The 22,423-nt window shown below is 27.8% G+C and overlaps 1 protein-coding gene across 1 annotated transcript in view; it reads left to right on the top strand.

Annotated features, from left to right (window-relative positions):
* The first annotated feature begins 214 nt into the window (after nucleotides 1–214).
* The window catches only part of LOC132917370 (lachesin-like), a 206,764-nt gene continuing 184,555 nt past the window's right edge, over nucleotides 215–22,423 (top strand). Inside the window, exon 1 of the mRNA XM_060978087.1 lies at nucleotides 215–462. Within this exon, the coding sequence (XP_060834070.1) occupies nucleotides 369–462 (94 nt within the window). The 5' untranslated portion in view covers nucleotides 215–368. The remainder of the gene's footprint in view (nucleotides 463–22,423) is intronic.

The raw sequence follows: 22,423 nt of genomic DNA on the forward strand, positions 1-22,423 counted from the left end.
TTACGCGTTTAAATCACAACAACAAAATATAATATTATGATAATATTATTATAATATGTAGTACACATAACAATAATAATAAGAATAATAACGATAAAAATAATATTATTAAACGTGGTCATTTGAAACGACTGTTTGTCGTCGTCGTCACGGCGGTGTGCGTCGTGTGTCTGGGCAGTGTGGCGTTCGGGTCATCCAGATGGCGGGCACAAAACGTCGAGCGCCGCGGCAGATCGGCCGACTTACTCGGACGTTGTTGACGGTAGTTCGTCTCCGAACACGTGCGCGGACGGTTCTTCTCCCCGCCGGGCCACCTCGTCGTACACGCACACCGCCGCCGCCGTCGTGTTTGATTTTCACCGAAGCAAATGAGTTTTCCCGCGATCATGCCGAGCGGTTTTCCGGCGGTTGCCACCGTCGTTTTATCCGTCTTGGCTGTGCTTCAGCTGATGGCCGTCGTAGGTGAGTGCTGCACACATATTTTGGTTTTTTTTATTATTTTTTATGTATAAATATTTGAGATTTTTTGCTTCACGCGACGGTAGTTATTGGAAGTCGTCCAAAAATTATACGTCGTCGACGGATAGCGAAGAACGGTAGGGATAAACTATGCTTTTTTTTTTTTTTTTTTGTCCGGCTCGAATGCTGCAAAAAGTAAATCTGATTTTCTACGTCGTCAGAGTATTTTTTGTCTTTAAAAGTATGCGTATGAAAAAAACCTATTTGAATTCATTACGGTGAAAATATAAAAGTACACTTTAACACATGAAATACGGGAATTTAATTTCAAATGTATGTACTTTTCAACAACAAAAAACCATGGCTTTCGGTATTTATACAGATATCCTACCTACACATTTCTTTGTAAATCTTCGACGAATTACATGTAACTACTATACCGAAACAGTTTTTAATAAAACATAATGAATACATAAATAATAACAAATGCGTCTCTTCGTCTATTCTTAAATAGTTTTTTGTGTTAAAATGAAATGTCCATAATATAAATTAAGTACTAAAATACGTGATATCGTTATTTCAGTTAAAGTAATTTAATTGAAAACCGTAATTTTTAATGTCTCGAAGACCCGGAAACGATTATACACCGTCGGATTTCAAGTGTATATTTTTTATGTGGAATAAATTAAAATGAATGAAATTCACCTTTCTTAGCTGTACCTATTTAATACCTATCAAATTACAAGCCAATAAATTGATTGCTATTCTACGTAGTCCAAAGTATTAATTAAATTACAGTGTTTTTAATAATTTAAAATCAGTTTAATTATCACATATACATCACTATACCTATTGTGTCCGTTATTCGTCTTCGTGACTTTAAGTGATACGGAATTCATTAATATTGTCGATTTTATGGAAAAAGTATAAAAAAAAGATGACTTAGACCTGACAGTGTATATTTGTCGTAATTACTTAGTTTCGATATTTTGTTAGTTGTATTGAGTTATTTAAATATACTGCCATTTGGTTGTATGCATATTCAAATATAATTCAATAAAAAATTCGTCTCGTATTTGTTTAAGTTCTAATAAGCTCACCAATGTTTAAGCATTTTTAATTCAACTATTTTTCTTTTACATTTTATACACTTAGTATATATACTAATTAAATTATGTATAAAAACGAATAGGTAACATAGATTTTCTGTTGAACGTGTTTTCTCCATCTAATAAAATATTTTTCTTTAACTCAATGATTGATATTATAACAACTATAAATATAATACTGTTATTAATTATTTATATAATTTCAATCGTATAACATGGTATTTTAATATATGAATTGTTCAATACTGATTATAAACGTATATTATAATGTATACATCTATTAACATTTTCAAGAATTGTGGAAAACTAGTTTTCTTATTTCAAACGAAATATGTAAATTAAATTATGAATATTCATTATTCATAAATGTAATAAAGTTAAACTATTTTAATACTATATATAATATGAATATTATGTTTATTTCTCGACAGTGGTGATCATAATATAATATTTTATGATTTTCACCTCATATACTTGTTGTTAATAATATCTATTTTACTTTTATTCGATAAAATATAAAATTAACATGTTACAGACTGAAAAGAAAGTTTCTAAAGTTTTTTTTTTTAAGTAGGTACAACATATTTTATAGTGCTTCTTGTATAATTATACGAAGTATGAATATAATGATAATTATTATTAGTTGATAAAACAAAATATAACATTGTATTAATTAACCAATTTTTTTAAAAAATTATATTATTATAGTATTTTTTCATTTATTTAAATTCAAATTTCATGAAATATTTTTTTAAGTAATAATTTTTAATGGTTTTGTTTTTCAAAACATGTTATAATTGAAATAAGAAACTCAAAGTTTATATTTAATTTAAAAATCTATAAAAAAATAAAAATTCTACATAATATTATTAGAAGCCAAATCATTAAAATACTAAAAGTAATATTAGTCATTTGAAATAGGATTTGAAATAACTTGCCGGCGCTTTATTAAAGTAAATACCTACACAATCTGCAGGTGGTCTTGAACCCATCGGTAGTTAAAAATACGAATAAGGTTTTGTTTATAATAATACTTTATGTATTTCTATATGTTTATTGTGGTAGTCAGCCTCGTGACCGCGTGTTAAGTTGATGTTTGTCAGAGGTTTGGTAGTTTACATTAGGTTCACCACACCAATTTAAACTTAATTCAGTATTATTGCTGCTTTCCAAAGTCTATTTATAAACGTTTACTACAGTATGTACTATGTGTGTACTGTTTTAGTAAATGGTTGAATATACCAGCTACATTATATTACAATTTAGTACTTGTCATTTTTCTTTTCTTTTCTTTTTTTTTTGTTTTGAAATAAGATCGACAGTAATATAAACAGTTACTAAATAACGTTAATAAGTAATACAAATATAATTACGTCTTTATGTTGTTTTTAATCATTTTAATACAATGGTGACATTTTTTATACTGATACTATAAGTCCATCAATTTCTGAAGTACCGTTTTTATTTTCATTATTTGGACAATTTATACGCCATTTTTATTACAAAACAGCAAATACCTGACAAAGTAGGAGAAATAAAATTACTAAATATTTACTGTCATAAAGAATGTTTGAAGAATTGGTCTGTCGCGGTGTTATGAATGCCGAACGCTAAAATCATTCGGTTACTAAATTTAACGAAAACAACAAAATTAATTTATTAAAATAATGTTTGTTTAAATGAAAACAAAATTAAACATATTTCGATTATTTTAAGTTAAAAAGGAGAGTAAGAATTTGAATTTACTTCTCTAACACAAATACATTAAAATAATGACTTTATTGAATTTATTCATCTTATGAATTTCGTTAAATGTATTTTAAACAAACTATACTATACGACGAATAACGGAATTTCATCTAAAACTCTTGTTCAAAATCTGTTTTTCACAGTAAATCGTTTGTTTTAAAATTAATGTGTGTTGTTATCATATGTATTTTGGCATTTATCTGTAACACACGCTGTTGAAATAAATTAAACAGTTATCAGGTTTATAAATAATCAATTAATTAGACTAAAAATAGTCGTCGAAATGTAATATGGATGTGTGTGCGTGTATTTTGAATATTAATGGTCAAAGTGGTGATTTTGACGTAATCAGCGTAAATAATGAATAGAGCGTTTCGAAATGCTAATAAATCGATAATAATTACAATCGCCGTGTGGTGCCTATCACGGTGTGTTTTCAATTGAACGTTTAAAACAACAATATCGTTTTATTTACACCCAATAGTTGTGTGTACTATACGACCTCGACGTGCAACGCACATAGAAAAACGAAATAATCAGCTGTTCACTCTGCGGCAACATGTTTACGAACGCGCATATCAATAACACGTCGCGATGATTACCGAAATAACGTACTTACAACTTACAACTGATGGAGCACCCCTCCCGCCTTCCCTTACGCCATAATCCCACGATTACTCGATTTTACGATAATACTGTACGTATGTGCGTCGGAAAACTTTTGTAGCACACGATTGTCCGTATAAGACAGCAACGTATGAAAATTATTTAAATAATGGATATTTTATTTTCCACGCGATCACTGAGGTTAAAAATAACGCTGTGTGAAATTACTAACTCGGGCAGAGTGATTTTGGCCTCTGTCGGAGAACGACTAAAGACACGGTCAATCGTCGCCGCGCGGTGTTTATAATTTTAACGAATACCAGGGATCGTGGGTATGTAAATATTTTGAGTTAAAATCAAATTGAGTATTCGAAATGTCAAGTACGGCGCGAATAAATATACACAAATCCCCGAATTTGTAGAACAGTTGTATTTAGATTTGGCTGACGCACATAGGTACCGTGGAATAGCGGTCAATGTTAATAATTAAAATAATATATGTTATTGTTATGAAATTTTCAAAAATGATATGTAATAACTGGAAAATGTAAATAAATAATTTAATACTGTCCCAAACATAATATATCGTATGTACACAATATTTCGAATAATAAAGAATTATTTTTGAAGATTTTCGTCATTCCGAGTTATTATAGTTATTATGTTTTATATTTTTAATAAAAATACAAATAAGATGGAATTTTAGAAAATATTTTTTTATTATTATTATTAGAAATTCAAGTTCTTGAGAAATTCGAAAAAAAAATAATATTGTTTAAAAAGGTATATATTATATTATTTAATAATGACACAAACACATAAATAATATAATACAAAAAAAAAATCAATCAATAATATTTTTATGTAGAATTTTTTAATCTCACCTGTTATTTAATAAAAAAGTTCACGTTTAAAATATTATTCATGTAACAGAATTATCAGTACGCCACGAGTATTCAGACCGCATGTGTGCTTAACATACACTTGTTTCCTTTATAAGTGGTTCATCATTCAATACATATTACTATTATTGTTTTGAAAACTGCACTTTCTATGTTCATAAGTGAAACTAGAACCGAAATGCTTGTGTGCAATGGAAAACTTAGTGAGCATAAATCGTATTGAATTATAATTAAATAATATAAAGGTACAGTAAAAGTGTCGGGTAGTCAATACCCAGCACGCCTATGTCTGATAATTCAGATTACGTCATATTACACGGTCAGATGTTGCTAATAAAAACACTTTTAATTTTTCACTAATATTAAATTTGTGTACCAAATGAATCAAAATGCAGTTATTTTTAATCTATTGAAGAAGCCTTTGATAATACCAATTATTTCTCTTAACACATCCTTTCTCACAAATATAATTAAATAAATAAAATGATAACCAATTCATACTTATTAAAAAAAACACACCATAAAATATTCAATACCTCTTGAATCACAAGAATTCACCCACTCATGAGTGTTGTATTTACTAAATCCATTCATGGCAATCCTTTTTTACTCTAACCGAATAAATCAGAATTGTGTAGATGGCTTCTATTTAATTAAAACTTATTAGTCATTTCAAGCCACAAAATAAATCATACATCACCAATGAATGATTTCTCTACTCATGTGATATCACGCTCATTATAATATACAACAGATGTTCAAATACTCATTGTAAAAACCAATTTACAAATGGTATTTTATTCAATAGAATTATAAAATATAAAAATGAAATGTAACTAAAATCTTTATAAATATGATAACATATTATATATTATATTTGAAATTACAATTAACAGGCTATAATATGCTTTCTCACCAAAACGATAGAGCGCATTCACAAATACAATGCACTGATTTTAATGAAATTATAAAAATTAATTATTTTATTCCGCTACCTTATTGACTGTTTAAATTTAGGTAGTTAGAACAATCTGCCAGCTGCTGAGTATTGTATCTTCATAATATCTAAAAAAAAAATAAATATTTTAAAAATTGACAAGTTTTATTAACGTATACGTTCATACTTTATGATTACAAAAATGAACAAATTTATAATAACTCATTTCCGGATAAAAGCTTCAAGTAAAAAAAAAAAAATAAAAAATAAAAATTACGAAATGTTAAATACTCTTTTCCTGCCTGACTTGCTTTTTTTATCAGTTTGAAATCTTTATTATGTATGCAAATCTGATAGGATGTGATTACAAATACCGAGAAAATATTTTAATGGCATATACAATCTTTTTTAATATTAATATCCTGTGTCTTTCATCGGAGACGATAAAAAAAAAATAATATCCAAAAAAAAAATTTAATTTAAAGGAAATAGTTAAATGACAACAGATATCACTATTACGCGATAAAGCGTGTACGTACATATTGTTTTATTGTATTATTATATATTAACAATTATACTATTTTATTAATAATTATACATAGGGTATGAGGTATACTCAAATGCATTTTGCTAAAACGAATTTTTTTTTTGTGAAAGAATAACTATTTATTTTATTTATTTTTAATTGTGATATTGCTTCGTACTATATAAACATACAATGAATTGATAATAATTAGCTTAAATACTTCAACAGATTTCTCTTTTAATCTTTTTTTTTCAGTTAAATACACTGTATCTACTATAATATTTCAGTGTGTACCGTTGAGACAAAATATAAATTGAATTCTTATTTACATAAATATATCTGATTATACTGGTTACGACTAGTAACGGTAATTGACTAAATTATACACTTATGTCTGAATTGAAAAATTCACCACTAAAATATATCGTACCTACTAAGAAGACATATTTTTTTCTGATTTAAAATTAAATCGGTAATATTATTGAGTTGAAAACATTTTCGTGCACATTGAGTTAAATCATTAATGACGATTTGATGATTATTATTCTATCCAAAATCATGTCATTGCATAGTTGAAGTTGTATCCGTTACTCATAACAGTCATAACTATAAAATAAATCCATTTAATTAAAATGTGCACTACTGGAAAGTATATAAATTGTTTTGTCGATTAATTTGATCAATAAATATAATTAACAAAAATTAAAGGATTTACAATAAAGTTTCATTTCCACCGTACGCGGATATTATAATGATATCGTGATAGGACATAAGCTTTTAATTGTTATCTAATCGTACATGTTCTTACCAATTATTGTTTAAGTCAGTTATAATATTAGTTTTAGTTATATATAATTTTATTCTATGAGAAAATCGAAACTAAGCTTATGTGTGGGAGACATTTTCTAAAACGAACGTTTAAAGCTTCACCATGGATATGTCATAATAAAATATAAATAATCGAAAACTAAAGGGTCTTTTGTTGGGTGGGTGGTTTCAATGAGATTTCTGGAACTTTAATTTCCATTTAAAAAATAACGTATACTCATACACGTTAACGTTGAACAAAAAAGGCTTAAAGTAATAAATTATCGTCGTATGTATCTTTTTTCGCTCAAGGAGTTTTTTCTCGCTTCTTTGTCCAGCGTAGGTACTGTTCTATACCAAAACTCTCTGAGGGGTAACCTTTCTACCAATATATATATATATATTTTATTCATGGGGTCGGTGCAGCTTTTGTTATCGAGCAAAATACCTGATGGTTTCGATAATTTTTTTTCTTCTATCGGTAAAAATTATCCATCATAATATGACCTGATAAGTTTTTTTCCAAATGCTTGAGGACGTTTTTTTTTTCTTTTCATATAATTTATTTACCTGTGGAAGACGATTTTGAATTTCCCATTATTTTATCTAGAAATAAAATATCTGTGCGAAACCATGAGGAAAATCTAAAAAAAACACCGAAGAAACATCTACATCGCAATAATTTCGTTCGGTCGGAGGCGTTCAATCTTTTTTTTTTTTTTGTTGTTGTTGTTGTAATATTTTTTACTAGATTTATATGTTCCATGACATTGCGTTACGAGTTATTGTTTGGAATTCGAAATCGTTATAATAACCAAGTTCTACGATTACACTCGAAAATCTGTTATTTTCTGCTAGTAAAATGCGTTATATTTTATTTTTTTATTTTAACCTTGCACCCTAAATACAAATGACTAACCTCTACAAACGGCACTAATATATATATGTTGTTTCTTTAAATAGCCGCACTTATATATAGGATAATGGGTTACCGCTCGACTCTAATTTAGACTTTGAATAATTTACATACTATTTTACATTAGGTACCTATACACATAATATGTGTGTTTTGTCGAATTTTGTGATCAAAGACCAATATTTATTTCATAAAAAGAAATATTTTTTACTGTATCTGAAGACATATTTTCAAAATGCTATCCTGTTTATTTTATCAAAATAATAAATTAATAAAATATTGCCAGGAGTTGGTACATTTTAAAACTATTTATACTATTATATGCACTCATACGCGATCATTGCTGTATACGCTCGACTAACATTTTATTAAAATCGATAAAAAACAAATAAATTACGATAAAAATGATTAGAAAAGTTGTATTGCTTGGCACCTGCATAGTAGATATATTATGTATAGGTAATATTTTTAATTAATAATACGACTACGCTGGAAACTCTCGCGTACACAATATTAACGCATAACACACACACTCAGATACGTGTAATATACGTATATTGCGTCTGTATATGTAATAATATATGTGCATTATTGAATATTTGGGTCAAATTAATAGTATATGTTTTGTATAAGTTATAAATTTATATTGGTTCACGGGGGTATTTGGATTGAAAAAGTATGGCCGGTTGTCATACCACAAATAACAGAAAAAAAAATGAAATATATCACCCGGGTTTTTAACGAGCAAATAATTAAATTGGATTAATTAAACGTCTGCGCGGCAATATTGTTGAAATCACCGTATACCGCGGTATAGGTGCGATCGAATCAATAACGTCGTTTGAACGGTCGGTTTCCGTGTAAAAACTGAATCGGCACAGTAATACCTACTTGAAATGTTTTTGAATAATATTTATACTTCCGTATAATAGTAGTATAGTTGCGGGTAGGTACCCGCAGACGTCGCGTGAAATCGTCGCCGAAAATGGACAACCGTCCCCGTCGTGCCGCAATGTACTATATAATAATATTCGTATACGCACATCCGCACATCCGCACATCCGTTGTCGCGCGGCGTGAGTGTTGCTTAAAACGATCATTTTTTTTTTCCGCGCACAATAGCAAATCCCCTGAAAGTATTTCTCGTAGACGCATAAATTTCGTGGACGGTTATAGCGGAGGCAGCCGCGTGGGGTGTCAAAACGGGATAGGCAAAAATTGGTAGTCCGATCGACCGACTGGCGGCTACAGCGCTTATATTGCAACAATATACATAGTTAATATTTTTTTTTTCTCGTTTTGCGATTTGTTTTCGGGGACGGTGAACATTCCGAAAAGCACTAAACCGCAAACATTGATATAATATATTAATATATTACGTAAAATAGCACATTATTTATCTCCGCGTTACTCTGTTCTCTCCGCCGCCGTCCGGTGTTTCGAAAACGTACTATATACACGATCGCGCAAATAATACGTTTAAACGTTATTACGTCCCCATTTTTCCAGCTGCGATTAAACGGTTAAGAATCGATCTCATGACTAGTACGACGGGTACTTGATGAGTATTAATACCTGGTTAATACTTGCCATAGAGTACGTAGGTACTGCACATGCATTAAAAATATTACGAAATATGTACGTAACTCGTACACGGTTTTATCTGCGAGTTGTGTGTTTCCTATAGATATTTTCAATAAATCTAATATACCTAGCTATTTATTGGGAATAAAATAAATGTGAAACAACTGTATATCCACACACTTGCACGGCGTTTTAAGTAGGCAATCGAGCTACACCGTGATTGTGAATCTTTTATTTTAATCACATAATAATAATATTATGATTATCGTTTAATTATTTATATTAAATATATTTTTTAGAATAGGTAGTTCAAAAACGATATAATCGAATAAGTCTAAATTAGATCAAAATTTTTACTATAACGATCAGCCTTGTGCAAATGTACTGAAAATATATTGGTGTATTCGTCAATGAAGGTATTCATTCCGCAACGACATAAAACATAATACATATTTATTTATAATATCAATTTCTCGTATGCTTATCAATATTATTATACGATCATTAACGCACTTGTATTAATACATCGATTGACGGAATCTTCATTTTATTGATCCATTTGACGCACAGTATACGTAAAATATCATTTTTTTCGCTTGTAAATATCGGCCCAACTAATAGGATTTGTGCATCTGTACATTGTTTTTCAATTTTTATTTTTCAAGAGAAGTATATCGAAAAATAAAATAAAATAAGCATTTTATAATATTATGAGAATAAAAATGGCAATCATTTTTCAATACTTCACGGGTGTGAAGATAAGTATCCATTGACAAAAGTCAATATAAAATACACCTAACCTATGTGTTTATAAACAAATGATATATAAATAAACATATTAAGCGAATAATATGGGATGAATTGATGTAATCCTCTAATAATTATTCAAACCTATGAAAAGTGATTAACTAAGTAGTTTAAAATGTTAAAACCAATTTAAGAAATTGTTTTTTTTTTTTTAATTTTGTTTTTTTTTTATTGATCTCTTGAAACATCGGCTGCAAGGGCCATTAGTTTTTAAATTGTTGAGCTAAACTAGTTCACTATTTTTTCTAATTTTACATATTTTCCAAGAAATTTTAAATCAATAAAGAATTTGTGATTTTAATGATTTAGATTTTTCCAAATTTTTTACGAAACAATCAAGTTCAATTCGAGTTTATACATTCATTAGTTTATTAATAAATAATTCCTTTTTTTTGTTTAACCAAGTGTATACATACATTTATTTTATATAAAAAATAAAAACAGATAAATATGCCTGGATTTAATAATTAAGTTGACATGAAAATGTGATTTCCTAAACCACTAAAAATAGTTTGAAATAATAAATTGAATTATTTTAAAATTTAAAATAAAATTATACACTTATTTTTAACCAAGTAAAGTTGAGTTAATATTTTTCTTTATAATTTGAAATATTATGAAACTTAATATTATATTAGGTTAACTTAAAACTACTGTAAATAAAAAAAGTATTCTAAACTATTATATTTAATTTAAAATTCTGAACTTTGATTTAATTTATCCATTCAAGTTAATTCATATTCACTTATCGATCATTAACATAATATTACGTATTAATATATCGCTATCGTTGGAAACTAAGGGCCTAAACATAAACATTATATTATCATTATCAGACAGCCAATCAACATTTTGGATAAAAGAATAATATTGTAAGGTCACAAAAAAAAGTATAGCTATACAAACACGTCGATGAAGGTATGCATGTATAACCACTGATGCCAAACGGTGGGCGGGTAGGGTATGGTGCGAGTTGCACACGTTAAACTTTATCAATTCTACGTGTATTCTTCGTGTACAATATGTGTTATTTCTTCGGTGTGTACTGTCTTCGTCGTCGCCGACGCCGTAAAAATAAACAAAAGATGGCGAAAACCGATAAATTCTTACTCTAAATCGAATTATATAACTCGGCACTCGGTAGAACGCGTATCAAATTAAATTTTGGTGTAAAGTAAATTTTGGCGGGAAAATATTTTACAGTAAACCAATGTTCTTTTCACAAAACTAAACAAACATCCGACAACCGATTTTGGAAAAAATAATATGGCACGACGCGTTAAATTAACTGCACACCGATTAAATATACTGCTTTAGAGTTTAGGGGAGTTATTTATTTATTTTTTTTATTTTTTAAGATAATAAGCGTAGAAAAAGTAAGTCGAAGGCAGTTTAACTGGATTACATTGGACAAGCGCTAAACATAATAAATTCGTATTTTAATAAAATATTTATTCAAGAATTAAAAACCCTCTTCGTGAATAATTATAATCAACAAATTATTATTCTTACGTAAAGTACCTTTAAAGTGTCTCTATAAAAGATGGAGACGTATATGGTGTACAACTGTATGTAATGCGTCATGCTTGCATGTCAATAAATAACATTTAAATTCCTAATAAAACATAGTCGCTTCAAATAAGACCGTTGATAGTGGCTTTACCCGTGAAATGAACTGTTTTTGTACTTGTGTGTTTTTTGACGGGAGTATAATACATTATCTATAATAATACTAATTCAACAAATTATTTGTGTACTCTAAAATAATAACGATTAAAATAGAGCTTACAAATAGAATACGCCCAATATAATATTTATACAAAAACGGTTTAGAACTGTAGAATACTCCTATCGTATATTTTTATTTTTATTCATTTTTTGGCAACATTGTTAACTTGGCCTTATTCTGGTGTTTGTAAAAGGTCATTGTACACAACTCTCTAAATACAGCCAAAAAATAAAATTCAAATAAAGGAATAACTATTATTTTATATTTCAATCTATACGTGTATAATAGCCAACACGTAAATATTTTATATTAAAAAGATATAACAAACATCAAACAACTGTACTATTATGTTAACTATTTAAAGTAATAAATTCAAATAGTAGATATTAAATAGTACATCTTCCTATCTCTTCGTAGTCGTCTCCCCATTCTCTAAATTACGGATTTAATATATTTTTCAATATGGGTTATTATACATTTGTGTTGTAATTTTGAATTTATTTTACACGTAATAAAGTAAAAACAGAATCATGAGCTTAGGTATTTCACGATATTGTTCATATTGCTTTATCCACTGGCATGATTAAAATAATTCTAAAATTAGAATACAACAGAGACTAAAATATGTACCTCTATTGTTCGTACAATCGTATTTTTCGAAATAATAAGTTTCTAGTAATAAACGTATTGGAAAATGATAGTTTTTATTTTTTTTATAAATTGTTTAACAGTTTATGTCGCTAAAAATATTTTATTTTATTTACTTCCAATGGCTAAACTACTGTCAAAGGTATTTTTAATTTAAAATAATATATAATATATTAATATATTATGAATGTAAGTTGTTGTGTGTATACTACATGATACATCATTTCTTCTGACAAAATGTTTAAATTATGCTTGCAGTTTTGAACTGATGTATTAATATTTTAAAGTATTAATCTGAATATATAACAACAAAATTTCATGTAACCCACTCATGGCTGTTTTAATTATATTTGAAGTCCTGCTGCAAGTTGAATTTGTTTGACCAGATGATATCGTGAATAATCAAGTATTATTTAGTAATTATTTCGAAAATTGTCTTCAAGTACATATTTGTATTTTATGTTAAAAGTTAAAAATTAAGTTGAGATATCGTTTATTATAATGTATACTTTGTTTATTTCAAGTAACATTACAAATACGATTAATTATAATTATAGAAGTGCATTTTGTGGTCTAAGATGAATAAATAGTTACTAAAAGGAAAGTTGTGTAAATAACCTAATTAAATTAGAAAATTATTTTTAAAAGAACTCAACAAATATTGCGTAAATCTAAAGTTATGAAATGCACAGAAGTAAATATGACCCTGTAAAAAAAATCTTTCGAACGTATGATCTCATAAATGGAAATAATATATTAAAATTAATTTATATTGAATGTTGTATTTTGTTAAACATTTTCTAAATAGTGTTACAATAATGTATATTATCTTAGAGATAATTCGCTTTCTCAATTTTTCATCATTCGTGCATTAAACATTTAGGCGCATAACACAATTAATAGAACCTTAATATGAAAAACAATCAATAAATTCGATTAATTAAAAAATACAGATTTTAAAATGATGATGGTTTTGTTCGGTTGGAGTAGTAAAATATGGCGACTACGATAAGCATCCAAATTAGAGCTAATGGGTTTATCTCATAAGTTTTTTGAAAACATAATTAAATAACTTCACTATGAGATGAAGTCAAATTCATACAGTTCTAATGAAACTTATTATTATGCTGATGATAATGAATGTGTAATATTTTCAATTAACATTCTCTATAACTATAGAGAGCACTTCAAAGATACTGGATATTTATTTCCTTTTAAGCCTCATATTTGCATAAATGTATGTCAAAAAATCCATAAATAAAAATTAAAAATAAAAAGCACTTCGATTTTATTATTACTATTTTTTTTTTTATTAAGTTATTGTGTTATGAATAAAATATGTTTTTTGTTAATATTGAAATATTTACTTATTTACTTTGATATATATTTCATAATCCAAAAATTCTTAGACTTGTAGCTTGAGAAATTTAACCGAGTTACCGGAAAGTTCCAGATAAGCTTAAACATAAGAATGTCTGTATTTCATTTTGGAATAAATCAAATTAATTTTAACTTTTTATTAAAAATAAAAAATATTCTACAACATTAACAACCGTACAGTTAGTTTGCATATCGGAAAAATTCTTTGAAATTTCTCATGACAATATCAATAACATACAGTGAATTGTAATTAAATGAAGTCAATAACTATTTTATAGGAAAGACAACCGAATGAATGCCGTAAAAGAAAAATATACGAATTATTTCGAAAATACTTTTGCGCGTACACTCACCGTGATATTCACAACACCGTCGACGACGATAATAAATCGGATACTGTTCGGTCCTTTGAATCATCGTTTCCGTTGTATTTAATTCACGAGCGTAAAAAAAAAAAAATAAAAAATAGAAAAAAAAAATAGTTACCTCACAATAGGAAGTCATTATACGAACTTGAAGAAAAAAATAATAAAATATATCTTTCGTTTCCGAACGTTTTAGGAATTTCAATTTCCTCCATACATAGGAATTCAGTGTTTCTCCTTTTATTTTTCCATCGTATTATTTCACCAGTATTATTATTATTATTTATGAAACGAGTTGGAAAGGACGCGCGTGGTGATGGTCGTTACCGAGGATAGGTAAAAAAAAAAACCTTATACTCGTGATTTACCTCGAAAGTAGTATAGCCCGAGTCTTGGCGATAGTTTTTTTTTTCAGGTGGGAACACTGGGAATAGAATACGCGTCTTGAACGGCAGTCCCGCGTTTAACGTTAGCGGCGGTCGTCTGTAGATGGTTGGGGGAGTTGGACGGTGGCGAGGATCAGAGACATTGACGTGCAACAGCGAATGACTTAATTAGTTTGTTAGGTGGCAGAGAAGCAAAAGTAATTCGGAAATGGAATGGAATTGGAGTTACCAGCGGGATTTGGTAAAATGCGCGACCGCGCAAAAATTCGTTTACTTTTTTTTGTTTAATATGTCCACGGTGCGTTTCACTGCGCAAACTCTCTTCTGTATCATATTTTAAACACACTCACACACACACACACACACACACATACACTCAAATAAAATGCACAAAAATTATGTAAATTATGTATGGTAAAACGATAGATGATGCACCGATGCACTTACAGTATAATAATATATAGATGCACGTGTATGACTAGTGGTTAAATCCAAACGAATCCAAACGAATAATAATTGCTTCTTGACTGTCGGGACCAAATTTATAATTGACTGACTGACTGACTGACGGACGAGATTTTCTGTTAACTTTGTATAATCGGATTTCTGTCCACGTTGAATTTTTGTGTACAATTATAATAATACTATGAAGATTGGGACCTTAAATCTGATATAAAAAAAAGAAATGTATTATGTCTTTTATTAAAAAAAAAAAGTATAATAATAATAAATTGTTAAATTTAATATAATATTGAATTAATATTAAACCTAACTAATGTTTGTTAATAACCTTGTTTTTGATGATTAAACAATTATAATTAACATAATTATATTATACTCACTGTATTACCTATTACCCAACTTTGTCGGGAAAATAATTATATTTTATTTATATGGTATTATATTTTGAACGTGGTATATATGTGTAGAGGACGATCCAGCATTAGTTATATTCCGTTTAAGTGTAATAAATTCGTGGAAAAATCGATTTAGGTGTATACCTTCGCCCAACAATATGAATGGCATGATGTAAACAATATATACTTTTATCACAGACCAGTAAGTGCTTCTATAGAAAGTTCATAAAAATATTACTGATGGTGCCATATAGGTGTATTTATAATTTATATTTCATCGTTATTTTTATTTTGTTGCAATCGCCTAGAAAATAGCAAAGACTGTAGATACTCTGTCTGGAGGAAAATCGGTCATCTTAATACTGTTGATTATTCTGTAAACTCAATACTAGACGGTAGGTATGTAAAGAAAACAATTAATTTATGTTTCGTATTTTAAAATTTGTCTGATAAACAGTAAAAAAAAAACCATAAACACCTGTTATGCAATTCATTGTCTCTTAGAGATACGATTGTACGCATATGCCGTAACGGAAAACGTATTATAATCTTCTAAGATGTACGTATGTGTTCGCGTGTGTGCGTGAAAACAAGGCAATAATATAAATGACAAATGCCCGAAGGCTGTAATACGTTTTTTTCGTAACTTCTACATAAAACACTTTGAATCATCGCTACCATATAACGACGACGTGCGTCGAAACACTCGAATGTAAATATTAGTAATAAATAATATTACAAAATAAAAAAAAAAAACTGATATATGATGTATGGTACCCATAGTACCCATTGTATACGTATGTAACGTATTAATACACTTTTTTTTTAATTTCGAGTAACTATTAAATATTTTATATTTATTTAGCAACAGATAATCACTGTTTATTCGTCTTGGCGTAAATCAACGATAGTTCATGATTAAAATATAACCGATCGTTTTGGAACAGATTTTACTATATTCCAATAAGAAAAAAAAATAAACAAAAATTTACTACATCGGTATTAATGTGGGCAAAGCGTCTACTGTAAACGCCAATCTATACGGCGTTTTATATTTTAATGGAATAATTAGGTATGTAGAGTTTACATAATACGTTTTTGTTAGCTAAATAATTAGTTTTTATTTAATATTTATTTTCAATTCTGTTCATTTGTATTGTTCTGTAAGATGAGAAACCCACGCACTATACTATACAATTTTCGTTATAAATTTTGAAATGTACAAAAAAAAATTCATGAAGATTATTTTATTCTACTGAAACATATTTAGTAACTCAATATATTTGGATTTTTCTAAGACGAACGAGTTTCAATTTAAATAGTAAAATAACAATAAAATATTTTGTTATTATTATTCCAATATGTGATTTTGTCCGATTCGAATGTATATAATATGGTTAAATTAAAATTCCTGCTAACCATTTAAGAGTATTTTATTCATTTTTACAAGTTAAAATTATCTAGTGTCAGTAGTGCGAGTATAATATTATACTAAGATTTTTTTTTGAACAATTATATTTTTAGAATTTATAAGAAGCAACGACAGTTTTTGCTTTTTAAACAGCGTGTTTTTTTTTTATGAATTATATTATTTTTAAGAACATAACAAATTAAAGTAATTTTTCATCGAAAGCATGTTATTCTTAACCTAATAGTTAAAAATTTCCTGAAGAGATACTTGCTAGAAAATCAAAAAAATATTATGTATTATACATTATTATAATAAGTAAATACGTAATATTAATAACTTAAAATAAAATAAACACAATTTTTAATCAACCTACTATTATATACTTAAATTAAAATTAATTAATTTAATAACAGTATCAAAAAACATAATATTATAGAATAAACTTATTAATATATGCTGACAGACCGTCACTGCTAAGTAGTAAGTACTCATTCAGCACCTACTTTATAACAGAGTAGTATCCGTTATTATACGTCAACCTTTTTTTTATTGTTTACATACATTTTCGTAAAAGTATACCATATATAATTATATTAATACTGTACAAAATATGTAAGTATTAAACAAATCATAAATACAATATTCTAATACAATTCGTTACACGTACGCTGCTTACGTTTTTTATTTTTTATAATATTATCTTCACGGGTTAATATAACATAATGATTAAGGAGGAAGTAATGCTCATACATTATTTCTCTGTGTTAGTAATAAGCGGATATCATATAAAAAATGTATTTATAAAATATTTTTTTTTTAATCTTTAAACTTTAAATTAAGTAAATATTATAATATAAATATAACTATAAATGCCATTTAGTATTTAGTAGTATTAAGTTCAGTGTATGAAGCCAAAATTAATTTGATACAAATGGATATAGATGAGGTATTAATTATACAAACGTACAGTTGTAATAGCGTAGTAGCTAGTAAGAGAGAATAATTTGATTAATCTTTTTACCGGAAAGATATAATATCACTGATTTTCAGATAGGTGTAGCAAATTTGCCTTTCTTAAGAATCTACATTTAACTCAATAAGCGTATGTCCAGCGGTCATTCTGTGCTAATAGCTTATACACAGAAAAGTGGTACTATCTAGATCATAATCTATCCCAAAATATAACGTTCGTTTAAGACTTACAATTTGGAGTTCCAATACCAATTATCAAAATATCTTTGAATATTTGTATAAATAATTAATATTATGGTCGTGTCACTTCTATCGATTTATCATAATATGTGTGATAGATAATTTTAGATAAAATATTTGACTCTATTAATATCGGTTAAAACGGAAAATCATTTCTATATTATATTATTAAACATACATCGTTCTAATTTTCAGTTGAAATCTTTAAAAATGCATACGCTTCACGTGATTTCTGGAGTTGTCAAGTTATTTTTTTTCCCAACCCGACGATAGGGACACGATCTGAATTTCTGAATGACAAACAAAAATACATTTACATACTTTGAACTCATATCGTATGTACGTGATAGTAGACTAAATATACGGTAAATACATATTTATGTATACTGATGTATAATATATACAATATTTATTTAAATTGCATACGGTACTTTCGTAATTCAGGATTTATGCCCAAAGTTCGAACAGTGTTTTCTGAATACAATGGGAATCAAAGAGAATGCAAAAGGTTTTCACTTGTTTGGTTGCAATTGTCGAAGTTGCCATGCACAGCCAACGGAGGTGGAAGAAACCCTCCGGCCGTGTTTACCGAACAGGTGGCATATACATACAAGTTTTCTTAGAATACATATTATACGACAGAAAAAAGTTTTCCATATGACTTTACATTACAGTAGTTTTTACTTAACTGATTGTCCAGAAAATATTATTATTATTGTCATTTTATTTTTAGTGGGGGTGGGGAATTACGGGAGTTTCTTATTAGGTAGTATAGTATTTACATATTTATATGAAACGATTTACCGGCAAAGTGGATTAGAACTTGTGTTATTTTTAGATTATTTCATGAAAATATATGAGTGTACACTGTACAGTGTCACATAATATAATACATGATAATATTATACAATATTTATATTAGTGTGCGTGTGCTTTGCCAATATACTACGCATGTTTCTTAAAAAAAATTAAATTTGTATAGAGAATAACGATCAAATAATCATAAAAAACTCCGTATAACATGTTTTTGATTCGTTGTTGAAAAGTTTAAGTTGTATTCCAATTAAAATAAACCTTCATTTTTGAATAAAACGCGTATTTAAATAGGTACTTTTATTATTTAATTATATAATTTCTATACAGAAACACATTCTTCAATTTAAGTGTGATAGTGTACATATTTTTTTATTTTAAATAGAATCCAATTCCAGTTGAAATATTATTTTTTAAGGCATTATTTTATTGTATTCCAATACGCATAAAATTGCTCTAATATAAAATAAAACATAAACAATAGTATCATAATATTCTAAAACTAAAAAAACGTATCCTCAGAGGTCGCAATTCTTTTTTATTCGTGTTTTCATAATTATTCAACCATGTGGGGTTTCGTTGAATGGGGACTTTTCTTAAGATTACCTATTATTAATAATTCTAAAATATAATATTTTCGTTTGAAGTATTTTTTTTTTATTTTCGCTGGTTAACATACCGTGGACAATTTACCAATGCATATTACTCTTATGTTTTTATATTTTTAAACTTCAAAAAATATTAACTATAAATTATAACGTGCGTCAGATGAAATTTTACATTCCACCCATCAACAGTATAGCACTGTAAAAATTTGTTTCTCCACGTTATGCAGTTTTCATAAACTACGCTCCTTGCGTGATCCATGTACATTGTACACCTTTCACAAATTTTCTATTCGATAAACCACAATAAATGTTTAGCATTTAACGCAATTTACCAAATTAAATATAATGTACATTGTACACTAAAACAAATTGCAGTATATTTAGGCGAAAATATAGTTTGAGTAAACAATATGCTACATATGCCATACATATAATATTATCCAACCATATTTGACATTTTTGTATAGTTAGTAATCATTAGAATTTCGTATTGCAATAGTTTTATAATATAACTAAAATCGAATAACAACCAACAACCTATTCTTAACATAATCATACAAATTACAATTTCAATTTAATAAAACTCCACGTTATTATTGTTTTTATTGGGTTCCGTAGGTATGACACTACACGTCATAATACCTTTGTGCAGAAACTTTTTTATCTCAATTTATTATAACGATCGTGAATTTATAATTTGGTAAGTATTTTTTAAGATCTTCGATTTACCAATTACCGTTTCAAATATAACGAATTGGAGCATGGACAAATTGACACTGTACTTTCTAAAGGCCACCGCGTCAAGTTTATTGGCGATACCGTTTGAACTGAATAACTTTTTTCACGTCCAATATTTTATTTTTTATTTTCTCTCCGTTGCCAACCACAAAATATATTAATTTAATGTTATATAGTTAATTACGAAAAGAAAAAGAAAAAAAAACATCTGCACAAATATTGTTAAATTATTTTACATCAGACTTTTTCAAATTAAAAACGAAAGTACACGCCATTTTACCCTCTCAACTTATTGACGACTATACAAATTCATCATTATACCGTTTTGAATTTATATTTACTTAAACAATAGATGATTTTTTACCATACGTCCGACCTTATTGCCGTTTTTTTTATAAAATAGTATAAAAACTTGTTTATGGACGCATTTTATTAAATAATATGTGTACGGTACGTAGTGAGTAAATATAAATTCCAAACTTTTCGAAAACCAAATATTTTATCTTAAGTAAATTACACGTATTTTGGTTTTAGTTAAGTATACGCTTTTATTCTAGTGGGTATTTAAAATTGTAATTCGTTTGCAGACTATTCTCGCATATAATTACATTTTCGTTTTATTAAACTTTTGTTTTCTCAACAATACGAAAATAATAATTATTTTTCATGAACGTACAGCGTTTACTTTTTATTTCTGTAATTCGTACACATGTATTACGTATAATTATATAATAATTCGTCACAACCACTAATATAAGTACTATTATAATACTATAATATGTCATAATTATTGTATTCCTCGTAAAAAATGTATTTCTTTCGCTTTGTTCATTTTAAACTGTAATATTATAGTCACTTTATACTAACGGTGTACACTTATTATGAATAAATTCCACTTAGAAAAAACAAACTAAATATTTACTTCGGAATTTAAAACGTCGAGATTCTATTCTATTAGATTTTTTCACAGTAATATTTTATTTCTATCATTATGACGGAGGTCCGGTCATCAAGTAGCTTAGTAACTGTATAAATACATGAAATATATTATTTAATTTTATGTAGCGAGTGAATGCAATATAGTTTGTAATATTTTCACATTTTGACCATTTGAAAATTATTAAAATCTTACTATGATGATTTCAATAAATTCGTATATGCGTGGATTCGCGACTCACGTTGATTTCATAGACCTCTCGTTTGGTGGTAAAATATTGGCATACTTAGGCTGGAAAATATATTTATATATAACTTGCATATTACGCACAAATCCTTTCACCGTAATACGTATAAACTATCTAAGATTTTTCCGTCGTTATTTTTGCGCCTCATACCTTATATATAAGTTACCATAATATAACATAATGGTACACCGATGACGGTTAACGGGTAATGCAGTCAAATGTTGTAAAAAAATGTATTCATACGATATGACGAAGATACCTAAAAGTATTATCGAACAATATTTTTTGTTAAGAAGAATAAAAACTTTCAGACTATTATTACTACACAACCATTACATTTGCGTTCGGAACAGTACCTATTATATAATATATTCCATTCTCGTCGATATCTAGTTAAATTGATTTCAATTTTTTTTTCTATCGATCATTTTGTTTACAATTATGCATTTTTTTTACACGTTTAGTCTCACTCATAGGTGTTACAAAAATCGTGTCGTGTGACAGTAATAATACGCACTGAGAATCGAGTTTATGTAACTATTTATGTACAATATGTGTTTCAGTTCCAAATGTTGTTCTCGTAACAATTAAACAGTTCCCGTAAAAAAAAACATCTGAATTTGGCAAGTGAATTGATTAAAGGGTAGAAGTATAGAATTCAATATATTATATTAGTAACGAAAATAAATT

This window comes from Rhopalosiphum padi, chromosome 1 (genome assembly GCF_020882245.1).
Source record: "Rhopalosiphum padi isolate XX-2018 chromosome 1, ASM2088224v1, whole genome shotgun sequence".
Taxonomy (NCBI): Eukaryota; Metazoa; Arthropoda; class Insecta; order Hemiptera; family Aphididae; genus Rhopalosiphum; species Rhopalosiphum padi.